Consider the following 21892-nt stretch of genomic DNA (forward strand, 5'->3'; position numbering starts at 1 on the left):
TGGGGGGCTATGGGGGGTCTATGGGGTGTCTATGGGGCGCTATGGGGTGTCTATGGGGTGTTTATGGGGGGCTACGTGGTGTCTATGCGGAGCTATGGGGTGTCTATGGGGTGTTTATGGGGGGCTATGGGGTGTCTATGGGGTGCTATGGGTGTCTATGGGTGGTCCTTAAAGGGGAGGGATGTTTGGGGTGGGGGGGGTGGGGGTGTCCCCAAGAATGACGTCACAAACCCATTGGGGGGGGAATCCTTTAATGCATCAAGTCAGGCTCCGCCCCTCCCTTATGACGTCATCAGTGCCGTGTTTCCCCCCCCACCCCAGGGGCACCCATGGGTGCTATGGAGGGGACCCTAAAGACATTGTAGTCTATGGGTTCCCCCTCCCTCACTCTTTAGGGGGGGTTCTATGGGGCAGGGGGGGTCCCTTCCCCCCCCCAATGTCCATTATGGGTCCCATAGGGTGTGGGGTCACCCCATGGGGGTCCCCAAGGCCACTTGTGGGTGGTGAAGGCACAGTGGGTGCTGAGCACCCATGGGTGCTGCTGCCAGGCACGTATGGGGGGGTCCTCAGTGTCCTTCTTGGCCCCATTGATCTCAATGTCCCCATTGATCCCAATGTCCCCATTGACCCCAGTGTCATCAATGAACCCAATGTCCCTGTTGACCCCAATGTCCCCATTGACCCCAATGTCCCCATTGACGCCAATGTTATCAATGACCCCAATGTCCCCATTGACCCCAATGTCATCAATGAACCCAGTGTCCCCATTGATCCCAATGTCCCTATTGACCCCAATGTCCCCATTGACCCCAATGTTATCAATGAACCCAGTGTCCCCATTGACCCCAATGTCGCCATTGACCTCAATGTTATCAATGAACCCAATGTCCCCATTGACGCCAATGTCCCCATTGACCCCAATGTTCCCATTGATGCCAATGTTATCAATGAGCCCAATGTCACCATTGACCCCAATGTCCCCATTAACCCCAATGTCCCCATTGATGCCAATGTTATCAATGACCCCAATGTCCCCATTGACGCCAATGTTATCAATGACCCCAATGTCCCCATTGACGCCAATGTTATCAATGAGCCCAATGTCCCCATTGACCCCAATGTCCCCATTGACCCCAATATTATCAATGACCCCAATGTCCCCATTGACCTCAATGTCATCATGACCCCATTGTCCCCATTGACCCAATTGTCCCCATTGTCCGCATTGACCCCATTACCCCCATCACCCCCATTGCCTCCAGTGTCCTCAGTGCCCCCATTGCCCCCATGGCTCCAGTGTCCTCATTGCCCCCCATGGGTCAGGGCTCCAGTAGGGTGACGAGGGCGAAGCGGGTGCCATGGGGGGGGGGCAGCAGCTGGGGCCGGTGCGTGAGGCGCCCGGGGTGCAGCAGGACCCATCCGCGGGGGGGCCCCAGCACCCCACAGTCATAGCGGGGGAAGCGCCAGCCCCCCCCCTGCCGACAGAGACCATGGTGAGGGCCAGGGAGAGCCATTGAGAGCCATTGACACCCATTGGTACTCATTGATCCCATTGAGACCCATTGGTACCCATTGATACCCATTGATCCCATTGACACCTATTGATACCCATTGATACCCATTGATACTCATTGACACCCATTGATACCCATTGACACCCATTGACACCCATTGATACCATTGACACCCATTGATACCCATAGATACCATTGACACCCATTGACACCCGTTGAGACACATTGACACCCATTGACACCCATTGATACCCACTGATACCCGTTGAGACACATTGACACCCACTGAAATCCATTGAGTCCCATTATCCCATTAATCCCTATTGCCCCACACTGTCCCCATTATCCCCATTCCCCCCATTCTCCCATTGACCCCCATGACCCCCATTGCCCCATTACCCCCCATTGCCCCCATCACCCCCATTACCCTGGGTGGGCTCAGCCCCAGGCTCACGCTCACGGTGGCTGCAGGAGGGGGCGGAGCCTCCTCTCCGGTGGGGGCGGGGCTGTACTGCACCACGGAGCTGAACACAGCCCGGCCCTGCGGGGGGGGGTGGGCGTGGCTTGAGACCGCCCCGCCCCCTCCCCTCATAGCCACGCCCCCTTCCCATACAGCCCCATTCATTACACCAGGCTCTGCCACCTTAACAGCCCCCCCTTCCTATTGGCTACAGGCTTAACTTAAGCCACGCCCCTAAAGCCTTTAACCACGCCCATATCCCACTCAAGCCACTCCCCCTCCCTTCAGCCACGCCCCCTCCATTAAGCCACGCCCCTCCCCAACCCACTCCCCCTCCCTAAGCCACTCCCCCCGCAAGCCACGCCCCCACCTTTAACCACGCCCCACCTTTAACCACGCCCCCTCTCCTAAGCCACTCCCCCTCCCTTAGCCTTAAACCCCTCCCCTACCCCCTGCATCTGGTGCCACGCTCAAGCCCCGCCCCCTCACCAAGCCCCGCCCCATCACCCATAGGCCCCGCCCCCTCCCCTTAGGCCCCGCCCCCTCCCTTAGGCCCCGCCCACCTTGTGCTGGTAGCCAGGGAAGAGCCTGCGGGCAATGGGCGCCAGGAACCGGTTCAGGGCTCCCATCCAGAGCCCATCGAGGCCCAGGCGGGACAGGGGCACCGAGAGCACCCCCGGCTGGGGGGGGGGGTCAATGGGGTGATGGGGGGCAATGGGGGGTAATGGGCATCAATGCACCTATAGAACCCCATAGACCCCCTATAGGACCCCATAGGCCCCCATAGACCTCCCATAGACTCCCCCATAGCCCCCTATAGAAACCCCTTTAGGACCCCAGAGACCCCCATAGGACCCCCACAGACCCCCTTAGGACCCCACAGACCTCATATAGGACCCCACAGACCCCTATAGAACCCCATAGGACCCCATAGACCCCCTTTAGGACACAATAGACCCCCTATAGGACCCCATAGACCCCCATAGACCCCCCATAGACTCCCCCATAGCCCCCCATAGACTCCCTTTAGGACCCCATAGACTCCCATAGAGCCCCATAGAGCCCCATAGCTCCCTATGGGGCCGCCCTTACCTGCTCCTGGCTCCAGGCCCCATATCCCAGTGCCTCCTCCAGCAGCTCCCGGCAGAAGCGCGCGGAGAACAGTGGGAAGCGGAAAACATCGGGACAGGGCTGGGGGGCAATGGGGTCAATGGGGGGCAATGGGGTCAATAGGGAATAATAGGGATCAATGGGGATCAATAAGGATCAATACCAAGCAATAGGGAGCAATACGGATTGATAGGGAGCAATAGAGATCAATAGGGATCAATAGGGATCAATAGAGATCAATAGGGAGCAATAGGGACCAATAGGGATCAATAGAGATCAATAGGGAGCAATAAGGACCCCCAATGGCAACAGCGTCCCATATGGGTACTGAGGTCCCTATGGGGTGCAATGGGGTCCTTATGGGGTATTGAGGTCCGTATGGGGTGCAATGGGGTCCCTATGGGGTGCAATGGGGTCCCTATGGGGTATTGAGCTCCCTATGGGGTGCAATGGGGTCCCTATGGGGTATTGAGCTCCCTATGGGGTGCAATGGGGTCCCTATGGGGTTCTGGTACCTCCTCATAGAGGCTCTCCTGGAAGATGCGGCTGTAGTTCTCATGGAGGTACTCCTGCTCCCAGTCCTGCAATGGGTGTCAATGGGTGACAATGGGTCTCAATGGGTGTCAATGGGTATCAATGGGTGTCAATGGGATCAATGGGTATCAATGGGTGACAATGGGTGTCAATAGGTGTCAATGGGTGTCAATGGGGATCAATGGGTACCAATGAGTGTCAATGGGTATCAATGGGTGTCAATGGGTGTCAATAGGTGTCAATGGGTGTCAATGGGGATCAATGGGTACCAATGAGTGTCAATGGGTATCAATGGGTGACAATGGGTGTCGATGGGTGTCAATGGGATCAATGGGTGTCAATGGGTGTCAATGGGTGACAATGGGTATCAATGGGTGTCAATGGGTGTCAATGGGTGTCAATGGGATCAATGGGTGTCAATGGGTACCTGGGTGTTGTGGGGCAGCTGGAGCAGGTCCGGGTGTTTCCGGCTGCTGTTGTAGTTGCTGGTGACCAACAAGTGCCCGAAGTGCTCCCGGTTGGTGACGTGCAGGAAGAGACCCTGGGGGCGCCCAAAACACCCCAAAATCACCCCAAAACACCCCAAAATCACCCCAAAACACCCAAAAAACACCCCAAAACCACCCAAAACACCCCAAAATCACCCCAAAACCACCCAGTACACCCCTAAATCATCCCAAAACACATGAAAACCACCCAAAACCCCCCAAAACAGCCCCAAAATCACCCCTTTGGGACCCCAACCCCCATATACGACCCCCTATACCCCCCATAGGACCCCATAGGAGACTTTTGGGGTGGTTTAGGGTTAAAAAGGGGTGGGTTTGGGGTGAAAAAAGAGGGTTCTGGGGTGAAAATGTGGCGTTTGGTGTTAAAGGGGGTGGTTTTGGGGTTAAAAAGGTGGATTTGGGGGTTTTGGGGGGTTAAAAGGGTGGGTTTAGGGTGAAAATAGAGGTTTTTGGGGTGAAAAAGGAGGGTTTTAGGGTGAAAAGGTGGGGTTTGGGGTTAAAGGGGGTGATTTTGGGGTTAACAAGGGTGGTTTTGGGGGGTTTTGGGGTGAAACACGGTGGTTTTTGGGGTGAAAAAGGGGGTTTCTGGGGGTCGGCACCGTCTCGCGGGCGCGCTGGCACAGCGCCATGTCCGGGTCGGTCTCTGATTGGCTGAAGACAGGCCCCGCCCCCAGCGGGCCGCGAAGCGCCGCCCCCTCGATCAGGTAGGCGTGGCTGATGTAGGGCACGTTCCACACGCTCCTGGACACGCCCCCACCCCCACATTGACCAATCAGAGCGCAGAGCCCGCCCCCTGCCTTTCCTTAAGCCAATCAGCGCACTCATCTCTGCAGGGGGGGCGTGGCCTCAGCGCTTGGCTCCCATTGGGTGAAGCTCACATGGGGCGGGGCTATAACGGGACTGGGGGGCGTGGCTATCGGGGGAGCGTGGCTCCTATTGGTTATAATGGGTTGCCATGGTAACCGGATGGGGGCGTGGCTTAAAGGAGGGCTTGGCTATAATAGGCCATGGCTATCAAAGGACATGGGGGGCGTGGCTTCAAGGCGTGGGGGCGTGGCTTAATGCTCCCAGGTATAGTAATGGGATGGGTTCCCATGGGTGGGGGCGTGGCTTATATGGGGCGTGGCTTAAAGGGGGCGTGGCCCTAATAGGCTATAAAAGGACATGGGGGCTCTGCTTAAGGGCTTAAAGGGGCGTGGGCTTTAGGGGGCGTGGCTATGAGATTGGGGCGTGGCTTAAGGCTCCCAGGTCTATGAATGGGATGGGCTCCCATTGATGGGGGGGGGATGGCTTAGGGGAGGCGTGGCTATAAAAGGATAGGGGGGCGTGGCTTAATGGGGCGTGGCTTAAGGGGGGGGCGTGGTTTAAGGGGGCGTGTCTTAAAGGGACCCACCTCCTGTTGCCCTGCACGATGTCCACGTAATCCTGGGATCGGGCATAGAATCCATCGGGACTGAGGGCGCCCCAGAAGTTAGACCAGAGCTGACCCGGGCGGGACAGCAGCGGGGCCAGCACCCGCCTGAGGGTATTATGGGATAGACAGGAGTCAATGGGAGTGAAAGGGATAGAGTGGAATAGAGTGGGATAGAATGGGATAGAATGGGATTGAATGGGATAGAATGGGATAGAATGGGATAGAATGAATGGGATAGAATGGGATAGAATGAATGGGATAGAATGGGATTGAATGGGATAGAATGAATGGGATAGAATGGGATAGAATGAATGGGATAGAATGGGATAGAATGAATGGGATAGAATGGGATTGAATGGGAGAAAATGGGATTGAATGGGAGTGAATGCATAGGATAAAATGGCATAGAATAGGGAAGAGTGGGATTGAAGGGGATAGAATGAATGGGATTGAATGGGATTGAATGGGATTGAATGGGATTGAATGGGAGTGAATGGGAGTGAATGGGATACAGGATATTATGCAGTATTATGAAATATAATGGAATATTATGGGATAGAATGGGATATAATGGGATATGAGATATGGGGTATTATGGGATATTACAGGATATAATGGGATATGATATGATATGATGGGATAAAATGGGCTATGATGGGCTATTATGGGATGCCCGCACCGGTTCTGCCGCAGCAGCGCCCGCAGGGTCCCCATGTGGGTCAGGGCCACGTCCGCGTCCAGGCTCAGGTAATGCTGACACTGGGGGTCCTGGCGGCAAAGGGACCTGCACGGGGCCAGCGTCACCCCATAGAGACCCATAGGGACACATAGAGACCCATAGAGACCCATAGAGACACATAGAGACACCATAGAGACTCATAGTGACCCATAGAGACCCATAGGGACCCCATAGGGACCCATAGAGACCCCATAGGGACCCCATAGGGACCCATAGAGACCCCATAGAGACCCCATAGTGACCCATAGAGACCCCATAGGAACCCATAGAGACCCATAGTGACCCATAGGGACCCATAGAGACCCATAGGGACCCACAGAGACACATAGAGACACATAGAGACCCCATAGAGACCCCATAGTGACCCATAGAGACCCATAGAGACCCCATAGAGACCCCATAGAGACCCCATAGAGACCCATAGAGACCCATAGAGACCCCATAGAGACCCATAGAGACCCATAGAGACCCATAGTGACCCATAGAGACCCCATAGGAACCCATAGAGACCCATAGATCCCCATAGTGACCCATAGAGACCCCATAGGGACCCCATAGAGACCCATAGAGACCCCATAGAGACCCCATAGAGACCCATAGAGACCCATAGAGACCCATAGAGACCCCATAGGAACCCATAGCGCCCCATAGATCCCATTCCCATCCCTACATTCCCAGGTCTCGCGCTGCCGCCGGCTCCAGCCCCTCCTCGGGCCCCACGAGCCGGGCGAAGGAGAAGCGACTGCGCAGGCGCGGCCACAAGGTGGCGACGTGGGGCTGGTGATGGGGCTCCTGCCATAGAGACACAGAGGGACCCATAGAGACACATAGAGACACATAGAGACACATAGAGACCCATAGAGACACATAGAGACACATAGAGACCATAGAGACACATAGAGACCCATAGAGACACATAGAGACACATAGAGACACATAGAGACACATAGAGACACATAGAGACCCATAGAGACACATAGAGACCATAGAGACACATAGAGACACATAGAGACACATAGAGGCACATAGAGACCATAGAGACACATAGAGACACATAGAGACACATAGAGACACATAGAGACCCATAGAGACACATAGAGACACATAGAGACCCATAGAGACACATAGAGACACATAGAGACCATAGAGACACATAGAGACCCATAGAGACACATAGAGTCACATAGAGACACATAGAGACACATAGAGACACATAGAGACCCATAGAGACACATAGAGTCACATAGAGACACATAGAGACACATAGAGTCACATAGAGACACATAGAGACCATAGAGACCCATAGAGACCATAGAGACACATAGAGACACATAGAGACACATAGAGACACATAGAGACACATAGAGACCATAGAGACACATAGAGACACATAGAGACACATAGAGACACATAGAGACCATAGAGACCATAGAGACACATAGAAACACATAGAGACCATAGAGACCCATAGAGACACATAGAGACACATAGAGACACATAGAGACCCATAGAGACCCATAGAGACGCATAGAGACCATAGAGACACATAGAGACACATAGAGACACATAGAGACACATAGAGACCATAGAGACACATAGAGACACATAGAGACCCATAGAGACCCATAGAGACCCCATAGAGACCCCACAGACACCCCATAGGGACCCCATAAAGACCCCATAGAGACTCCATAGAGACCCCATAGAGACCCATAGAGACCCCATAAAGACCCCATAAAGACCCCATAGAGACCCCATAGGGACCCTATAAGACCCCATAGAGACTCCATAGAGACCCCATAGAGACCCATAGAGACCCCATAAAGACCCCATAAAGACCCCATAGACACCCCATAGGGACCCATAGAAACCCCATAGAGCTCCATAGAGACCCCATAGAGACCCCATAAAGACTCCATAGAGACTCCATAGAGACCACATAGAGCCCCATAGACCCCATAGACCCCATGGCCCTGACCCGGTTGTGCAGGAACAGCCCCATCCGGGCTCCAGGGTAGCTCCAACGCAGGAGGCGCCGCAGGAAACGGGGCAGGAATGGGGTCGGCTCCTCCACAAACACCCCCACGAGCACCCAGGGGAGCTGCTCAGGCTGGGGGGCAATGGGGGCAATGGGGGTAATGGGGTAATGGGGTAATGGGGGTGATGGGGGTGATGGGGTAATGGGGGTAATGGGGGTAATGGGGGTAATGGGGTAATGGGGTAATGGGGGTAATGGGGGTAATGGGGTAATGGGGTAATGGGGGTAATGGGGTAATGGGGTAATGGGGGTGATGGGGGTGATGGGGTAATGGGGGTGATGGGGTAATGGGGTAATGGGGTAATGGGGGTGATGGGGGTGATGGGGTAATGGGGGTAATGGGGGTAATGGGGGTGATGGGGTAATGGGGGTAATGGGGGTAATGGGGGTAATGGGGTAATGGGGGTAATGGGGGTAATGGGGGTAATGGGGTAATGGGGATAATGGGGGTAATGGGGTAATGGGGGTAATGGGGTAATGGGGGTGATGGGGGTAATGGGGGTGATGGGGTAATGGGGGTAATGGGGGCAATGGTAATGAGGGGAATGGGGTCAATGGGGGCTATAGTATCCCCACAGGGCACTAGAGCACCCCATGGCCCCCATAGGTCCCATACCCCCAATACACCCTATAGCACCCCATAGCACCCATAGCACCCTATAGCACCCCTAGCACCCTACAGCACCCCATAGCACCCAATAACCCCCATAGCACACCATAGCACCCCATAGCACCGTATAGCCCCCATAGCGCACCATAGCACCCTATAGCACGCATAGCACCCCATAGCACCCATAGTACCCTATAGCACCCCATAGCATCCCATAGCACCCATAGTACCCTATAGCACCCCATAGCACCCTATAGCACCCCATAGCACCCCAAAGCCCCCATAGCACCCTATAGCACCCAATAGCCCCCATAGCACCCTATAGCACCCTATAGCCCCCATAGCACCCTATAGCACCCTATAGCACCCCATAGCACCCTATAGCACCCCATAGCACCCTATAGCACCCCATAGTGCCCCATACCTTCAGCCCCCGCAGGTCCCGCAGGCCGTGGTCGCAGTCCCCACAGCCCTCGGGGCTCCAGCCCCATGGCACATAGTTCCCCAGGTAATTGAGCTGGAGCTGGGGGGCACAGGGCACCCTATAGAGCCCCATAGGGGCTATAGGGGTGCTATGGGGGGGCAATGGGGTTGTAAAGGGGGGGAATGGGGTGCTATAGAGGGGTAATGGGGTTGTATGGGGGGTAATGGGGTTGTATGGGGGTAATGGGGTGCTATAGAGGGGTAATGGGGTTGTATGGGGGGTAATGGGGTTGTATGGGGGTAATGGGGTGCTATAGAGAGGTAATGGGGTTCTATAGGGGGTAATGGGGTGCTATAGAGGGGTAATGGGGTTGTATGGGGGGTAATGGGGTTCTGTGGGGGTAATGGGTGCTATAGGGGGTAATGTGGTTCTATGGGGGGAATAGGGTTGTATGGGGGGGTAATGGGGGTCCATAGGGGGGGTAATGGGATTGTATGGGGGGAATGGGGTTCTATGGGGGGAATGGGTCTTGTAGGGGGGTAATGAGGTCAGAAAGGGTGATTTTGGGTCCTAAAAGGGCAATTTTGGGGTGCCCGGACCCGATTTTGGGCCCAAAAAGCCGGATTTTGGTCCCCCAGAGGGTGATTTTGGGCTGAAAAAGGCTGGTTTTGGGTCCGTTACCTTTGTGGGGCCGTTGCCATGGATGACAATGGGCAGCGAATCAGAGGCCACGTTCCTGACCCGGACCCGGCCTGGCTCGAACTTGACCACGACCTCATCTATAGGGAACGATCCATAGGGAATGGGGCCCATAGGGGGGTCTGTAGGGCCCTATAGGGAGTTCTATGGGGTCCTATAGGAGGGGTCTATAGGGCCGTATAGGGGGGTGCTATAGGGCTCCATATGGGGGTTCTGTAGAGTCCTATAGGAGAGTTCTATAGGGTCCTAAAGGGGGCTTCTATAGGCGGTTCTATAGGGTCCTATAGGGGGGTTCTATAGAGCATTATAGAGGGGATCTATAGGGCTCCATATGGGGGTTCTATGGGGTTCTATAGGGCCCTATAGGGGGTTCTATAGGGTCCTATAATGGGGTTCTATAGGGCCCCATAGGGGGGTTCTATAGGGTCCTAAAAGGGGGATCTATAGGACCTATATGGGGGATCAATAGGGTCCTATAGGGCAGTTCTATAGGGCCCTAAATGGGGGTTCTATAGAGCATTATAGAGAAGTTCTATAGAGTCCTATAAGGGGGTTCTATAGGGCCCCATAGGGGGGTTTTATAGGGTCCTATAGGGGGTTCTATAGGGCCCCATAGGGGGGTTCTATAGGGCCCATCCCCCCCATGGTTACCTATGGCTCCATTGAGGTTCTGGAAGATGCGGGAATGATGATCCAGGGCCAACCCCAGCTCCTCCTATAGGGAATAACGAGGGTCTATAGGGGATCTATGGGGTTCTATGGGGGGTAATGGGGTCTATAGGGGGTAATGGGGGTCTATAGGGGGGCTATAGGATTTCTATAGGGATGCTATGGGGAATAAAGGGGTCCTATAGGGATTCTATAGGGGAAATAGGGTTCTATAGGGGGGCAATGGGGTTCTATAGGGGGATAATAAGATTCTATAGGGAGTAATGGGGATCTAGAGGGGGGTAATGGGGGTCTATAGGGGGAAATGGGTGTCTATAGGGGGGTCATGGGGTTCTAGAGGGGGTAATGGGGCTCTATAGGGGGTAATGGGGGTCTATAGGGGATAATGGGGTCCTATATGCGGTAATAAGCTTCTATAGAAAGTAATGGGGGTCATTCGTGCCATTTTGGGGCTATTTTGGGTGATTTTGGGGCTATTTGGATGGGGTTTTTTGGCACCGGGGGGGTTTTGGGGGTGTTTTTTGGGGTTTTTGGGGTGTTTTTGCCCATTTTTGGGTGTTTTTGGGGTGTTTTTGGGGTGTTTTGTGCCGCACCCGCAGCTGCGGCTGCAGGTACAGTTGGGTATAGAAGAGTTGGTCGTCGTCATCATCGCGGTGGTTCCACTGCTCAACCAGGCGCCAAACGGCAGGGGCGAAACCAATGAAACCTGGGGGGGAACCAGAGACACATAGAGACCATAGAGACCCATAGAGACACATAGAGACCCATAGAGACACATAGAGACCCATAGAGACACATAGAGACACATAGAGACACATAGAGACACATAGAGACCATAGAGACACATAGAGACACATAGAGACACATAGAGACCATAGAGGCACATAGAGACACATAGAGACACATAGAGACACATAGAGACACATAGAGACACATAGAGACTCATAGAGACACATAGAGACCATAGACCCTCACAGAGACCCCATAGAACCCCATATCCCCCCCATATCCCCCCCTATCCCCCCATATCCCCCCATATCCTCCCATATCCCCCCCATATCCCCCCATATCCCCCCATATCCTCCCATATCCCCCCCATATCCCCCCATATCCCCCCATATCCTCCCATATCCCCCCATATCCCCCCCATATCCCCCCATATCCCCCCCATATCCCCCCATAGACCCCCCATAGACCCCCCATATCCCCCCATATCCCCCCCATAGACCCCCCATATCCCCCCATAGAACCCCATATCCCCCCATAGACCCCCATAGACCCCAATAGAGCCCCCATATCCCCCCATATCCCCCCCACAGACCCCCATAGAGACCCCATATCCCCCCATAGACCCCCATATCCCCCCCATAGACCCCCCATAACCCCCCATATACCCACCATAGACCCCTATAGACCCCCCCATATCCCCCCATATCCCCCCATAGAACCCCATATCCCCCCATAGACCCCCCATAGAACCCCATATCTCCCCACAGACCCCCATAGACCCCCCACAGAACCCTATATCCCCCCATAGACCCCCCATAGAACCCCATAGACCCTCCATATCCCCCCCATATCCTCCCATATCCCCCTCATATCCCCCCATATCCCCCCCATATCCCCCACCCCCCCCCCCCTAGACCCCCATATCCCCCACATATGCCCCCATAGAGACCCCATGGACCCCCATAGACCCCCCATAGAGCCCCATAGACCCCCCATAGACCTCCCCCAGACCCCCATAGACCCCCCATATCCCCCCATAGAGACCCCACAGAGCCCCATAGAGACCCTATAGCCCCCCCCATATACCCCCATAGACCCCCATAGAGACCCCATAGAGACCCTATATCCCCCCCCTTCCCCCCCGCCCCTCCCCCACCTCCGGAGTTCAGGAAGGGTTTCCCACGGGGGGGGGAGGGGGGATAGGAGCTCGCGAGCTCCCCCCGCGGCCAACAGAAACCCTCGGCCGAGAACAGCAGCCCCGGGGGGGGAGGGGCCGACGAGAACGAGGCCAGGAGCTCGTGGGCGGGGCCGGCCAGGACCACGTCATAGCTGCGGGGGGGGGAGGGACCAATGGGGAGGGAGGGAGGGAGAGAGAGGAACCAATGGGGAGAGAGGGGAGGGACCAATGGGGGGGGGGAGGGACCAATGGGGAGAGAGGGGGAGAGAGAGGGACCAATGGGGAGAGAGAGAGGGACCAATGGGGAGAGAGGGAGGGAGAGAGGGACCAATGGGGAGAGAGGGGGAGAGAGAGGGACCAATGGGGAGAGGGGGGAGGGACCAATGGGGAGGGGGGGGGGGAGAGAGGGACCAATGGGGAGAGAGGGGGAGAGAGAGGGACCAATGGGGAGAGAGGGGGAGAGAGAGGGACCAATGGGGAGAGAGGGGGAGAGAGAGGGACCAATGGGGAGAGGGGGGAGGGACCAATGGGGAGAGAGGGGAGAGAGAGGGACCAATGGGGAGAGAGGGGAGGGACCAATGGGGAGAGAGGGGGAGAGAGAGGGACCAATGGGGACACAGGGACCCATAGAGGCCCCATAGAGCCCCATAGACACCCATAGAGACCCCATAAACCCCTCATAGACCCCCATAGACTCATAGAACCCCATAGAGACCTCATAGAACCCCCATACACCCCCATATATCCCCCATAGAGATCCATAGACCCTAATATCCACCCCATAGAAACCCACATCCCCCCATAGCTGCCCCACAGAGACCCACAGACCCCCATAGAGACCCCATAGAGCCCATATAGATCCCCCTATAGACCCATAGACCCCCATAGACTCCCACAGAGACCCCATAGATCCCCCATAACTGCCCTATAGACCCCCATATCCGCCCCATATCTGCCCCATAGAGCCCCATGTCTGCCCCATATCCCCCTATAGACCCCCCTATAGACCCATATCCGCCCCATATCTGCCCCATAGAGCCCCATATCTGCCCCATATCCCCCCATATCCCCCTATAGACCCCCCTATAGACCCATATCCGCCCCATATCTGCCCCATAGAGCCCCATGTCTGCCCCATATCCCCCCATATCCCCCTATAGACCCCCCTATAGACCCATATCCGCCCCATATCTGCCCCATAGGCCCCCATAGGCCCCCACCTGTCCACGAACAGCACCAGGAGCTCCCCCCTCCTCTTGAGCGGCTCCAGGGCCTCCCGCAGCCATCGAACCTTCTGCCCCCCCCCCACGGTGTGGGCCACGTCCCCCCCCCGCCAGGGCTGCCCCAAGCCCAGCGTCTGTGGGGGGGGACAGGATTGAGGGGACACAGGCGCTGGCCACGCCCCCCCCATTGGGGTACCCACATTGGGTTCTCCCATTGGGTCCCCCCCATTGGGTTCCCCATTGGTTCCCCCCTCTATTGGGTCCCCCCCCATTGGGTTCCCTATTGGGTCCTCCCTCTATTGGGTCCCCCCATTGGTTCTCTATTGGTTCCCCCCTCTATTGGTCCCCCCCCCATTGGGTTCCCCATTGGTTCCCCCCTATATTGAGTCCTCCACATTGGTTCCCTATTGGGTCCCCCCTCTATTGGCTCCCCCCCTTTGGGTCCCCCCCCATTGGGTCCCCCCATTGGTTCCCCCTCTATTGGGTCCCCCCCACCAATTGGTCCCCCCCATTCGTTCCCTATTGGGTTCCCCCCTCTATTGAGTCCCCCCTCTATTGGTTCCCCCCCCATTGGGTTCCCCATTGGTTCCCCCCTCTATTGGTTCCCCTTCCCCATTGGTTCCCCCCATTAGCTCCCCCCCATTGGTCCCGCCCCCATTTCCGCCCCCCTCCCTCCTCCTCCCCTCTCCATTGGTTCCCCTCTCCATTGGTTCCCCCCTCCATTGGTTCCCCCCTCCCCATTGAGTCCCCATTGGGTCCCCCCTCCATTGTGTCCCCCCCACCCCACACTTATGGGTCCGCCCCACATCCCCCCCCACCTGAACGCTGTAATTGAAGCGCTGAGCCGAGCGCAGGAACCGCTCATAGCCCTCAGTGCGCTCGGTGGCCACGGTGAGGACCAGGAGCTGCTCTGGGGGCACAGGGACCCATAGAGACACATAGAGACACATGGAGACACATAGAGACACATAGAGACCCCACAGGGAAACATAGAGACCCATAAGGACCCATGGATACCCCATAGAGACCCCACAGAGACACATAGAGACACAGAGACACATAGAGACCCCATAGAGACCCATAGAGCCCCATAGAGACTCCATAGAGACTCCATAGAGACCCCACAGAGACCCCACAGAGACACATAGTGACCCATAGAAACCCATTGATACCCACTGAGCCCTATAGACCCCATTGAGCCCCCACTGACACCCATAGAGAACAATTGAACCCCCATTGAGCCCCCATAGAGACCCCATAGCCCCCCATAGAGCCCCATAGAGCTGCCATTGAGCCCCATAGCCCCCCATATCCCCCCCATTGACCCCCATATCCCCCCCATTGACCCCCATTGAGCCCCCATAGAGACCCCATTGACCCCTATAGAGCCCCCATAGAGCTGCCATAGAGCCCCATAGCCCCCCATAGAGCCCCATAGCCCCCCCATTGACCCCCATTGAGCCCCCATAGAGACCCCATTGACCCCTATAGAGCCCCCATAGAGCTGCCATTGAGCCCCATAGCCCCCCATAGAGCCCCATAGCCCCCCCATTGACCCCCATTGAGCCCCCATAGAGACCCCATTGACCCCTATAGAGCCCCCATAGAGCTGCCATTGAGCCCCATAGAGCCCCCATAGAGCCCCATAGAGCCCCATATCCCCCCCCATTGACCCCCATTGCCCCCCCCGCCCCCGACGTCGCCCCCTACCGGGCCGGAGGTCCGCGAGGGCCGCGGGCAGCAGCAGCAGCAGCAGCAGCGGTGCCATGGCGGGCACGGAGCGGGGCAAGGGGGCGTGGCCTGAGCCCGCAGCCAATCAGCGCCCGGCGCGCGCGGAGCTCCGCCCAATCGGGGCGCGCTGCCACGTCGGAGGGAGGCGGGGAAAGGGGCGGGGCCAAGGGGGGCGGGGAAGGGGCGGGGCTAAGGGGGTAGTGCTACCAAGATGGCGGAGCCACACTCAAGATGGCGGCATCACGCTCAACATGGCGGCGTCACCCCCCCAATATGGCGGTGCCACACTCAAAATGGCGACGCCGCATTCAAAATGGCGACACCACATTCAAAACGGCGGCGCCACACTCAACATGGCGGTGCCACACACAACATGGCGATGCCACACTCAATATGGCGCCGCCGCATTCAAAATGGCGGCGCCACGCTCAACATGGCGGCGCCACACTCAATATGGCGGAACCAACCCCAATATGGCGGTGCCACACTCAACATGGCGGCGCCACACCCAATATGGCGGTGCCATACGCAACATGGCGGCGCCACCCTCAACATGGCGGCGCCACACTCAACATGGCGGCGCCACCCTCAACATGGCGGCGCCATACTCAACATGGCGGCGCCACACTCAACATGGCGACGCCGCATTCAACATCGCTCCTCCCACCCTTCCCTCCCCCGGAAGCCCCTCCCCTCCACACCGGAAGTCCCTGTCTGACCGGAAGCTCCCTCAGCCATGGTGGAGAAGAAGCCTCCGGGTGCGTCTCTCTCTGTTCCTCCTCCATTTTTGGGCCTTTAATGGGCCCGTTACCGTTTGCTCCGGGTTCGATCCCGTTCATTCCCATTCCCGTTCATTCCCATTCCCTTCTGTTCATTCCCATTCCCGTTCCCATCTGTTTGTTCCCATTCCCGTTTGTTCCCGTTCCCGTTTATTCCCGTTCCCATTCCCGTTCCTATTCCCGTTTATTCCCGTACCATCTGTTTATTCCCGTTCCCGTTTATTCCCGTTCCCATTCCGGTTCCCGTTCCTATTCCTGTTTATTCCCATTCCCGTTTCTATTTCCGTTTATTCCAATTCCCGTTCCCATTCCCGTTTATTCCCATTCTCATTTATTCCCATTCCCGTTCCCGTTCCCATTCCCGTTCCCATTCCTGTTTATTCCCATTCCCGTTCCTATCTGTTTATTCCCGTTCCCGTTTATTCCCATTCCCGTTCCCGTTCCTATTCCCGTTTATTCCCGTTCCCGTTTATTCCCATTCCCGTTCCCGTTCCTATTCCCGTTCCCACTCCCGTTTATTCCCGTTGCCGTTCCCGTTCCTGTTTATTCCCATTCCCGTTTATTCCCATTCCCGTTTATTCCCATTCCTGTTTATTCCCATTCCCGTTTATTCCCATTCCCGTTCCTATTCCCGTTTATTCCCATTCCCTTTTATCCCATTCCCATTCCCGTTTATTCCCGTTGCCGTTCCCGTTTATTCCCATTCCCGTTTATTCCCATCTGTTTATTCCCATTCCCGTTTATTCCCATTCCCATTCCCGTTCCCGTTGCCGTTCCCGTTGCAGGCCGGGTGCCGGAAGGGGCCCAGCGCCGGGTCCTGGACAGGGCCGCTCGGCAGCGCCGCCTGCACCGGCAGTTGGAGGCTCTGGAGAGCGACAACTTCGGTGATGATCCCCAGGCAGGACTGCCCCGGCCCGGAAAGAGGCTGCCCAACTTCAGCGACACGGCCGAGACCGGTAATGGGGGCGCTATGGGGTGGATATGGGGGTCTATGGGGTGGGAATGGGGGTCTATGGGGTGGGAATGGGGATCTGTGGGGTGGGAATGGGGGTCTATGGGGTGGATATGGGGCTCTATGGGGTGGGAATGCGGGTCTATGGGGTGGATATGGGGGTCTATGGGGTGGGAATGGGGGTCTGTGGGGGTCTATGGAGCTCTATGGGGTAGAAATAGGTTGGGAATGGGGGTTTATGGGGCTCTGTGGGGTGGGAATGGGGATTTATGGGGTGGATATGGGGCTTTATGGGGTAGGAATAGGTTGGGAATGGGAGTTTCTGGGGTTCTATGGGGTGGGAATGGGGATTTATGGGGTGGCTATGGGGCTCTATGTGGTGGGAATGGGGGTCTATGGGGTGGATATGGAGGTCTATGGGGTGGATATGGGGGTCTATGGGGTGGGAATGGGGGTCTATGGGGTGGATATGGGGGTCTGTGGGGTGGATATGGGGGTCTATGGGGTGGGAATGGGGGTCTATGGGGTGGATATGGGGGTCTATGGGGTGGGAATGGGGATCTATGGGGTGGGAATGGGGGTCTATGGGGTGGGAATGTGGCTCTATGGGGTGGATATGGGGGTCTATGGGGTGGGAATGGGGGTCTATGGGGTGGGAATGGGGGTCTATGGGGTGGATATGGGGGTCTATGGGGTGGGAATGGGGCTCTATGGGGTGGGAATGGGGGTCTATGGGGTGAATATGGGGGTCTATGGGGTGGGAATGGGGCTCTATGGGGTGGGAATGGGGATCTGTGGGGTGGGAATGGGGGTCTATGGGGTGGAAATGGGGCTCTATGGGGTGGATATGGGGGTCTATGGGGTGGGAATGGGGGTCTATGGGGTGGATATGGGGCTCTATGGGGTGGGAATGGGGTCTATGGGGTGGGAATGGGGGTCTATGGGGTGGATATGGGGCTCTATGGGGTGGGAATGGGGTCTATGGGGTGGATATGGGGCTCTATGGGGTGGATATGGGGCTCTATGGGGTGGATATGGGGCTCTATGGGGTGGATATGGGGGTTTATGGGGTGGGAATGGGGGTCTATGGGGTGGGAATGGGGGTCTATGGGGTGGGAATGAGGCTCTATGGGGTGGGAATGGGGATCTATGGGGTGGGAATGGGGTCTATGAGGTGGATATGGGGGTCTATGGGGTGGATATGGGGTTTATGGGGTGGATATGGGGCTCTGTGGGGTGGGAATGGGGGTCTATGGGGTGGAAATGGGGATCTATGGGGTGGATATGGGGGTCTATGGGGTGGGAATGGGGGTCTATGGGGTGGGAATGGGGGTCTATGAGGTGGGAATGGGGTCTATGGGGTGGGAATGGGGGTCTATGGGGTGGGAATGGGGTCTATGGGGTGGATATGGGGCTCTATGGGGTGGGAATGGGGTCTATGGGGTGGGAATGGGGCTCTGGGGTGGATATGGGGCTCTATGGGGTGGGAATGGGGGTCTATGGGGTGGGAATGGGGGTCTATGGGGTGGATATGGGGGTCTATGGGGTGGGAATGGGGATCTATGGGGTGGATATGGGGGTCTATGGGGTGGAAATGGGGCGCTATGGGGTGGGAATGGGGGTCTATGGGGTGGATATGGGGCTCTATGGGGTGGATATGGGGGTCTATGGGGTGGATATGGGGGTCTATGGGGTGGGAATGGGGGTCTATGGGGTGGGAATGGGGCTCTATGGGGTGGATATGGGGCTCTATGGGGTGGGAATGGGGGTCTATGGGGTGGATATGGGGCTCTATGGGGTGGATATGGGGGTCTATGGGGTGGATATGGGGGTCTATGGGGTGGATATGGGGGTCTATGGGGTGGGAATGGGGGTCTATGGGGTTGAAATGGGGCTCTATGGGGTGGATATGGGGCTCTATGGGGTGGGAATGGGGGTCTATGGGGTGGATATGGGGCTCTATGGGGTGGATATGGGGTTCTATGGGGTGGGAATGGGGGTCTGTGGGGGTCTATGGAGCTCTGTGGGGTAGAAATAGGTTGGGAATGGGGGTTTATGGGGCTCTATGGGGTGGGAATGGGGGTTTATGGGGCTCTATGGGGTGGGAATGAGGGTCTATGGGACTGATATGCGGGTTTATGGGGGGGTATGGGGTGGGAATGAGAAGCTATGGGGTGGGAATCGGGGTTTATGGGGTGGATATGGGTGTCTATGACGTGGGAGTGAGGTGGGAATGTGGGTCTGGGGGTCTATGGGGTGGGAATGGGGGTTTATGGGCTGCTATGTGGCTGATACGGGGGTCTGTGGGACTGTAGGGGAGGGTTTGTCAGGCTTTTATGGGGGTCTATGGGGTCCCTATGGGACTCTGTGGGGGTTTCTATGGGGTCTCTATGGGGGTTTCTATGGGGTTCCTATGGGACTCTGGGGGTTTCTATGGGGTCTCTATGGGGGTTTCTATGGGGTCCCTATGGGACTCTGGGGGGGTCTCTATGGGGCTCTATGGGTCCCAGGCAAGAAGAAGAAGAAGACGCGCGGGGATCACTTCAAGCTGCGCTTCCGCAAGAACTTCCAGGCCCTGCTGGAGGAGCAGGTGGGGCCTGTGGGGCGCTATGGGGTCTCTATGGGGTTTTATGTGCCCCTATGTGGCTCTATGAGGTCTCTATGGGGGCTCATTTTGCCCATTTTTCTCTTTTTTTGCCTGGTTTTTCCCTATTTTTCCCCATTTTACCCTATTTTCCACCTGTTTCTCCCATATTTTCATTCTACTTTCCCCTATTTCTGAGCCCTCAGCTCAGGCACCGCCCCAGACAGCCCCAGTCACGTGACACTGGTGCCTCCGGCAGGCCCTGAGCCCAGGGACAGCCCCAGTCACGTGACACTGGTGCTCCCGGCAGGCCCTGAGCTCAGGGACAGCCCCAGTCACGTGACACTGGTGCTCCTGGCAGGCCCCAGACAGCCCCAGTCACGTGACTCTGGTGCTCCCGGCAGGCCCTGAGCTCAGGCACAGCCCCGGACAGCCCCAGTTACGTCTCCGCCTGCGCGGGGCCCTCGCGCCGCCCCCAGCGCCATTTCTGCAGCGTCTGCGGGTTCCCCTCCCCCTTCACCTGTGTCACGTGTGGGGCTCGATTCTGCTGCGCGCGATGCCAGGGGGCGCACCAGGACACGCGGTGATCACGTGATGCGGGGTCACGTGGGATAGCATGGGGTCACATGGGAGTCACATGGGATCACATGGGATAACATGGGATGGATACATGGGATAACATGGGGTAACATGGGATCATACATGGGATGGATACATGGGATAACATGGGATCATACATGGGATGGATACATGGGATAACATGGGATCATACATGGGGTAATGGGTTCTGCTGCGCGCGATGCCAGGGGGCGCACCAGGACACGCGGTGATCACGTGATGCGGGGTCACGTGGGATTGTACATGGGGTCACATGGGATAACATAGGATAACATGGGATGGATACATGGGATAACATGGGAGTGATACAGGGGATGTAATGGGAATGATACATGGGAATGACATGGGATAACATGGAATAGATACATGCGGTAACATGGGATATATGTGGGATCATACATGGGATAAATATATGGGATAACATGGGAATGATCCATGGGATAATCTATGGGGTAACATGGGATTGATGCATGGGATAACATGGGAATGATACAGGGGGTAACATGGGATTGACATGGGATCATACATGGGATAACGTTGGCTAACATGAGATAGATACATGGGATAACGGGAATGACATGGGAATGACACGAGATAATGGGAATGACATGGGATAACATGGGAATGATACATGGGATACATGGGATAACATGGGAATGACATGAGGATGATCCATGGGATAACCTATGGGATAACATGGGATTAATGCATGGGATAATGTGGGAATCATACATGGGATAACATGGGAATGACATGGGGATAATCCATGGGATAACCTATGGGATAACATGGGACTGATGCATGGGATAACACACAGGGAATAATGCAGGATAACATGGGGTAACATTGGGATAACATGGGGTAGAGTGAACAGCATGGGAATAACATGGGATAATGTGGGATAATAGGGGATATTATGGGATATCATGGGAATACCACAGAGGATAAGGCTCTATGGGACCCAGGCAGGCGCTGACCCAAACCCCCCCCCCCCCCATCTCCCCCCAGCTGCCTGAAGTGGACAGTGTGAGATGACATCACCCCCCGGCGATGACGTCACCCCCTCCCTGCGATGACATCATCCCCAAGATGGCGCCACCCAGAGCCCCTGGTTTTGGGTCCAAACCCACGGATTTAGGGCAAATCCCCACCCAAGGAGATTAAAAAAGGCAACAAAGGAACAGGATTGGGGTGAATTCTTTGTGTCTATGGACGGGGATTCCGGAGCACAAAATGGCCGCCACATTCCCGATGGGAAGGGGCCGGGATCACGGACACCACACAGGGACGGGGCCCTTTAAATGGGGGGGGGGGGCACACAAACACCATTGAGGGCAAAGGAGCCATTGCCCCTTTAAGAGCGGCCTCCCAACATGGCC

The 21892-nt window shown here is 56.3% G+C and overlaps 2 protein-coding genes across 4 annotated transcripts; one reads left to right on the plus strand and one right to left on the minus strand.

Moving 5' to 3' along the window:
- Positions 1-1246: 1246 nt before the first annotated feature.
- LOC117437670 (multifunctional procollagen lysine hydroxylase and glycosyltransferase LH3-like) lies at positions 1247-15679 on the minus strand. Of its 3 annotated transcripts, XM_034072227.1 has the most exons (19): positions 15560-15679; positions 14668-14759; positions 13847-13983; positions 12606-12778; positions 11314-11426; positions 10703-10766; positions 10034-10131; positions 9353-9451; positions 8259-8390; positions 6951-7072; positions 6221-6325; positions 5521-5646; positions 4727-4868; positions 4046-4159; positions 3600-3665; positions 3067-3165; positions 2538-2654; positions 1942-2055; positions 1247-1475 (listed from the first exon to the last, which is right to left on the minus strand). In XM_034072227.1, exons 1-19 carry the CDS (start codon positions 15615-15617, stop codon positions 1320-1322), a joined length of 2127 nt encoding a protein of 708 aa, XP_033928118.1. In that variant the 5' UTR covers positions 15618-15679; the 3' UTR covers positions 1247-1319. The 3 variants fall into 3 exon arrangements, with proteins under 3 accessions (XP_033928118.1, XP_033928119.1, XP_033928120.1); XM_034072228.1 differs by lacking the exon at positions 9353-9451; XM_034072229.1 differs by lacking the exon at positions 12606-12778 and having other exon boundaries at positions 14668-14754; positions 15560-15578.
- Positions 15680-16278: 599 nt separating this feature from the next.
- On the plus strand, positions 16279-21694 carry ZNHIT1 (zinc finger HIT-type containing 1). The gene is made up of 5 exons (XM_034072234.1): positions 16279-16338; positions 17145-17315; positions 19822-19901; positions 20300-20478; positions 21522-21694. Exons 1-5 carry the CDS (start codon positions 16317-16319, stop codon positions 21541-21543), a joined length of 474 nt encoding a protein of 157 aa, XP_033928125.1. The 5' UTR covers positions 16279-16316; the 3' UTR covers positions 21544-21694.
- Positions 21695-21892: the final 198 nt, after the last annotated feature.

The sequence above is a fragment of the Melopsittacus undulatus genome, chromosome 25 (genome assembly GCF_012275295.1).
Source record: "Melopsittacus undulatus isolate bMelUnd1 chromosome 25, bMelUnd1.mat.Z, whole genome shotgun sequence".
Lineage (NCBI taxonomy): Eukaryota > Metazoa > Chordata > Aves > Psittaciformes > Psittaculidae > Melopsittacus > Melopsittacus undulatus.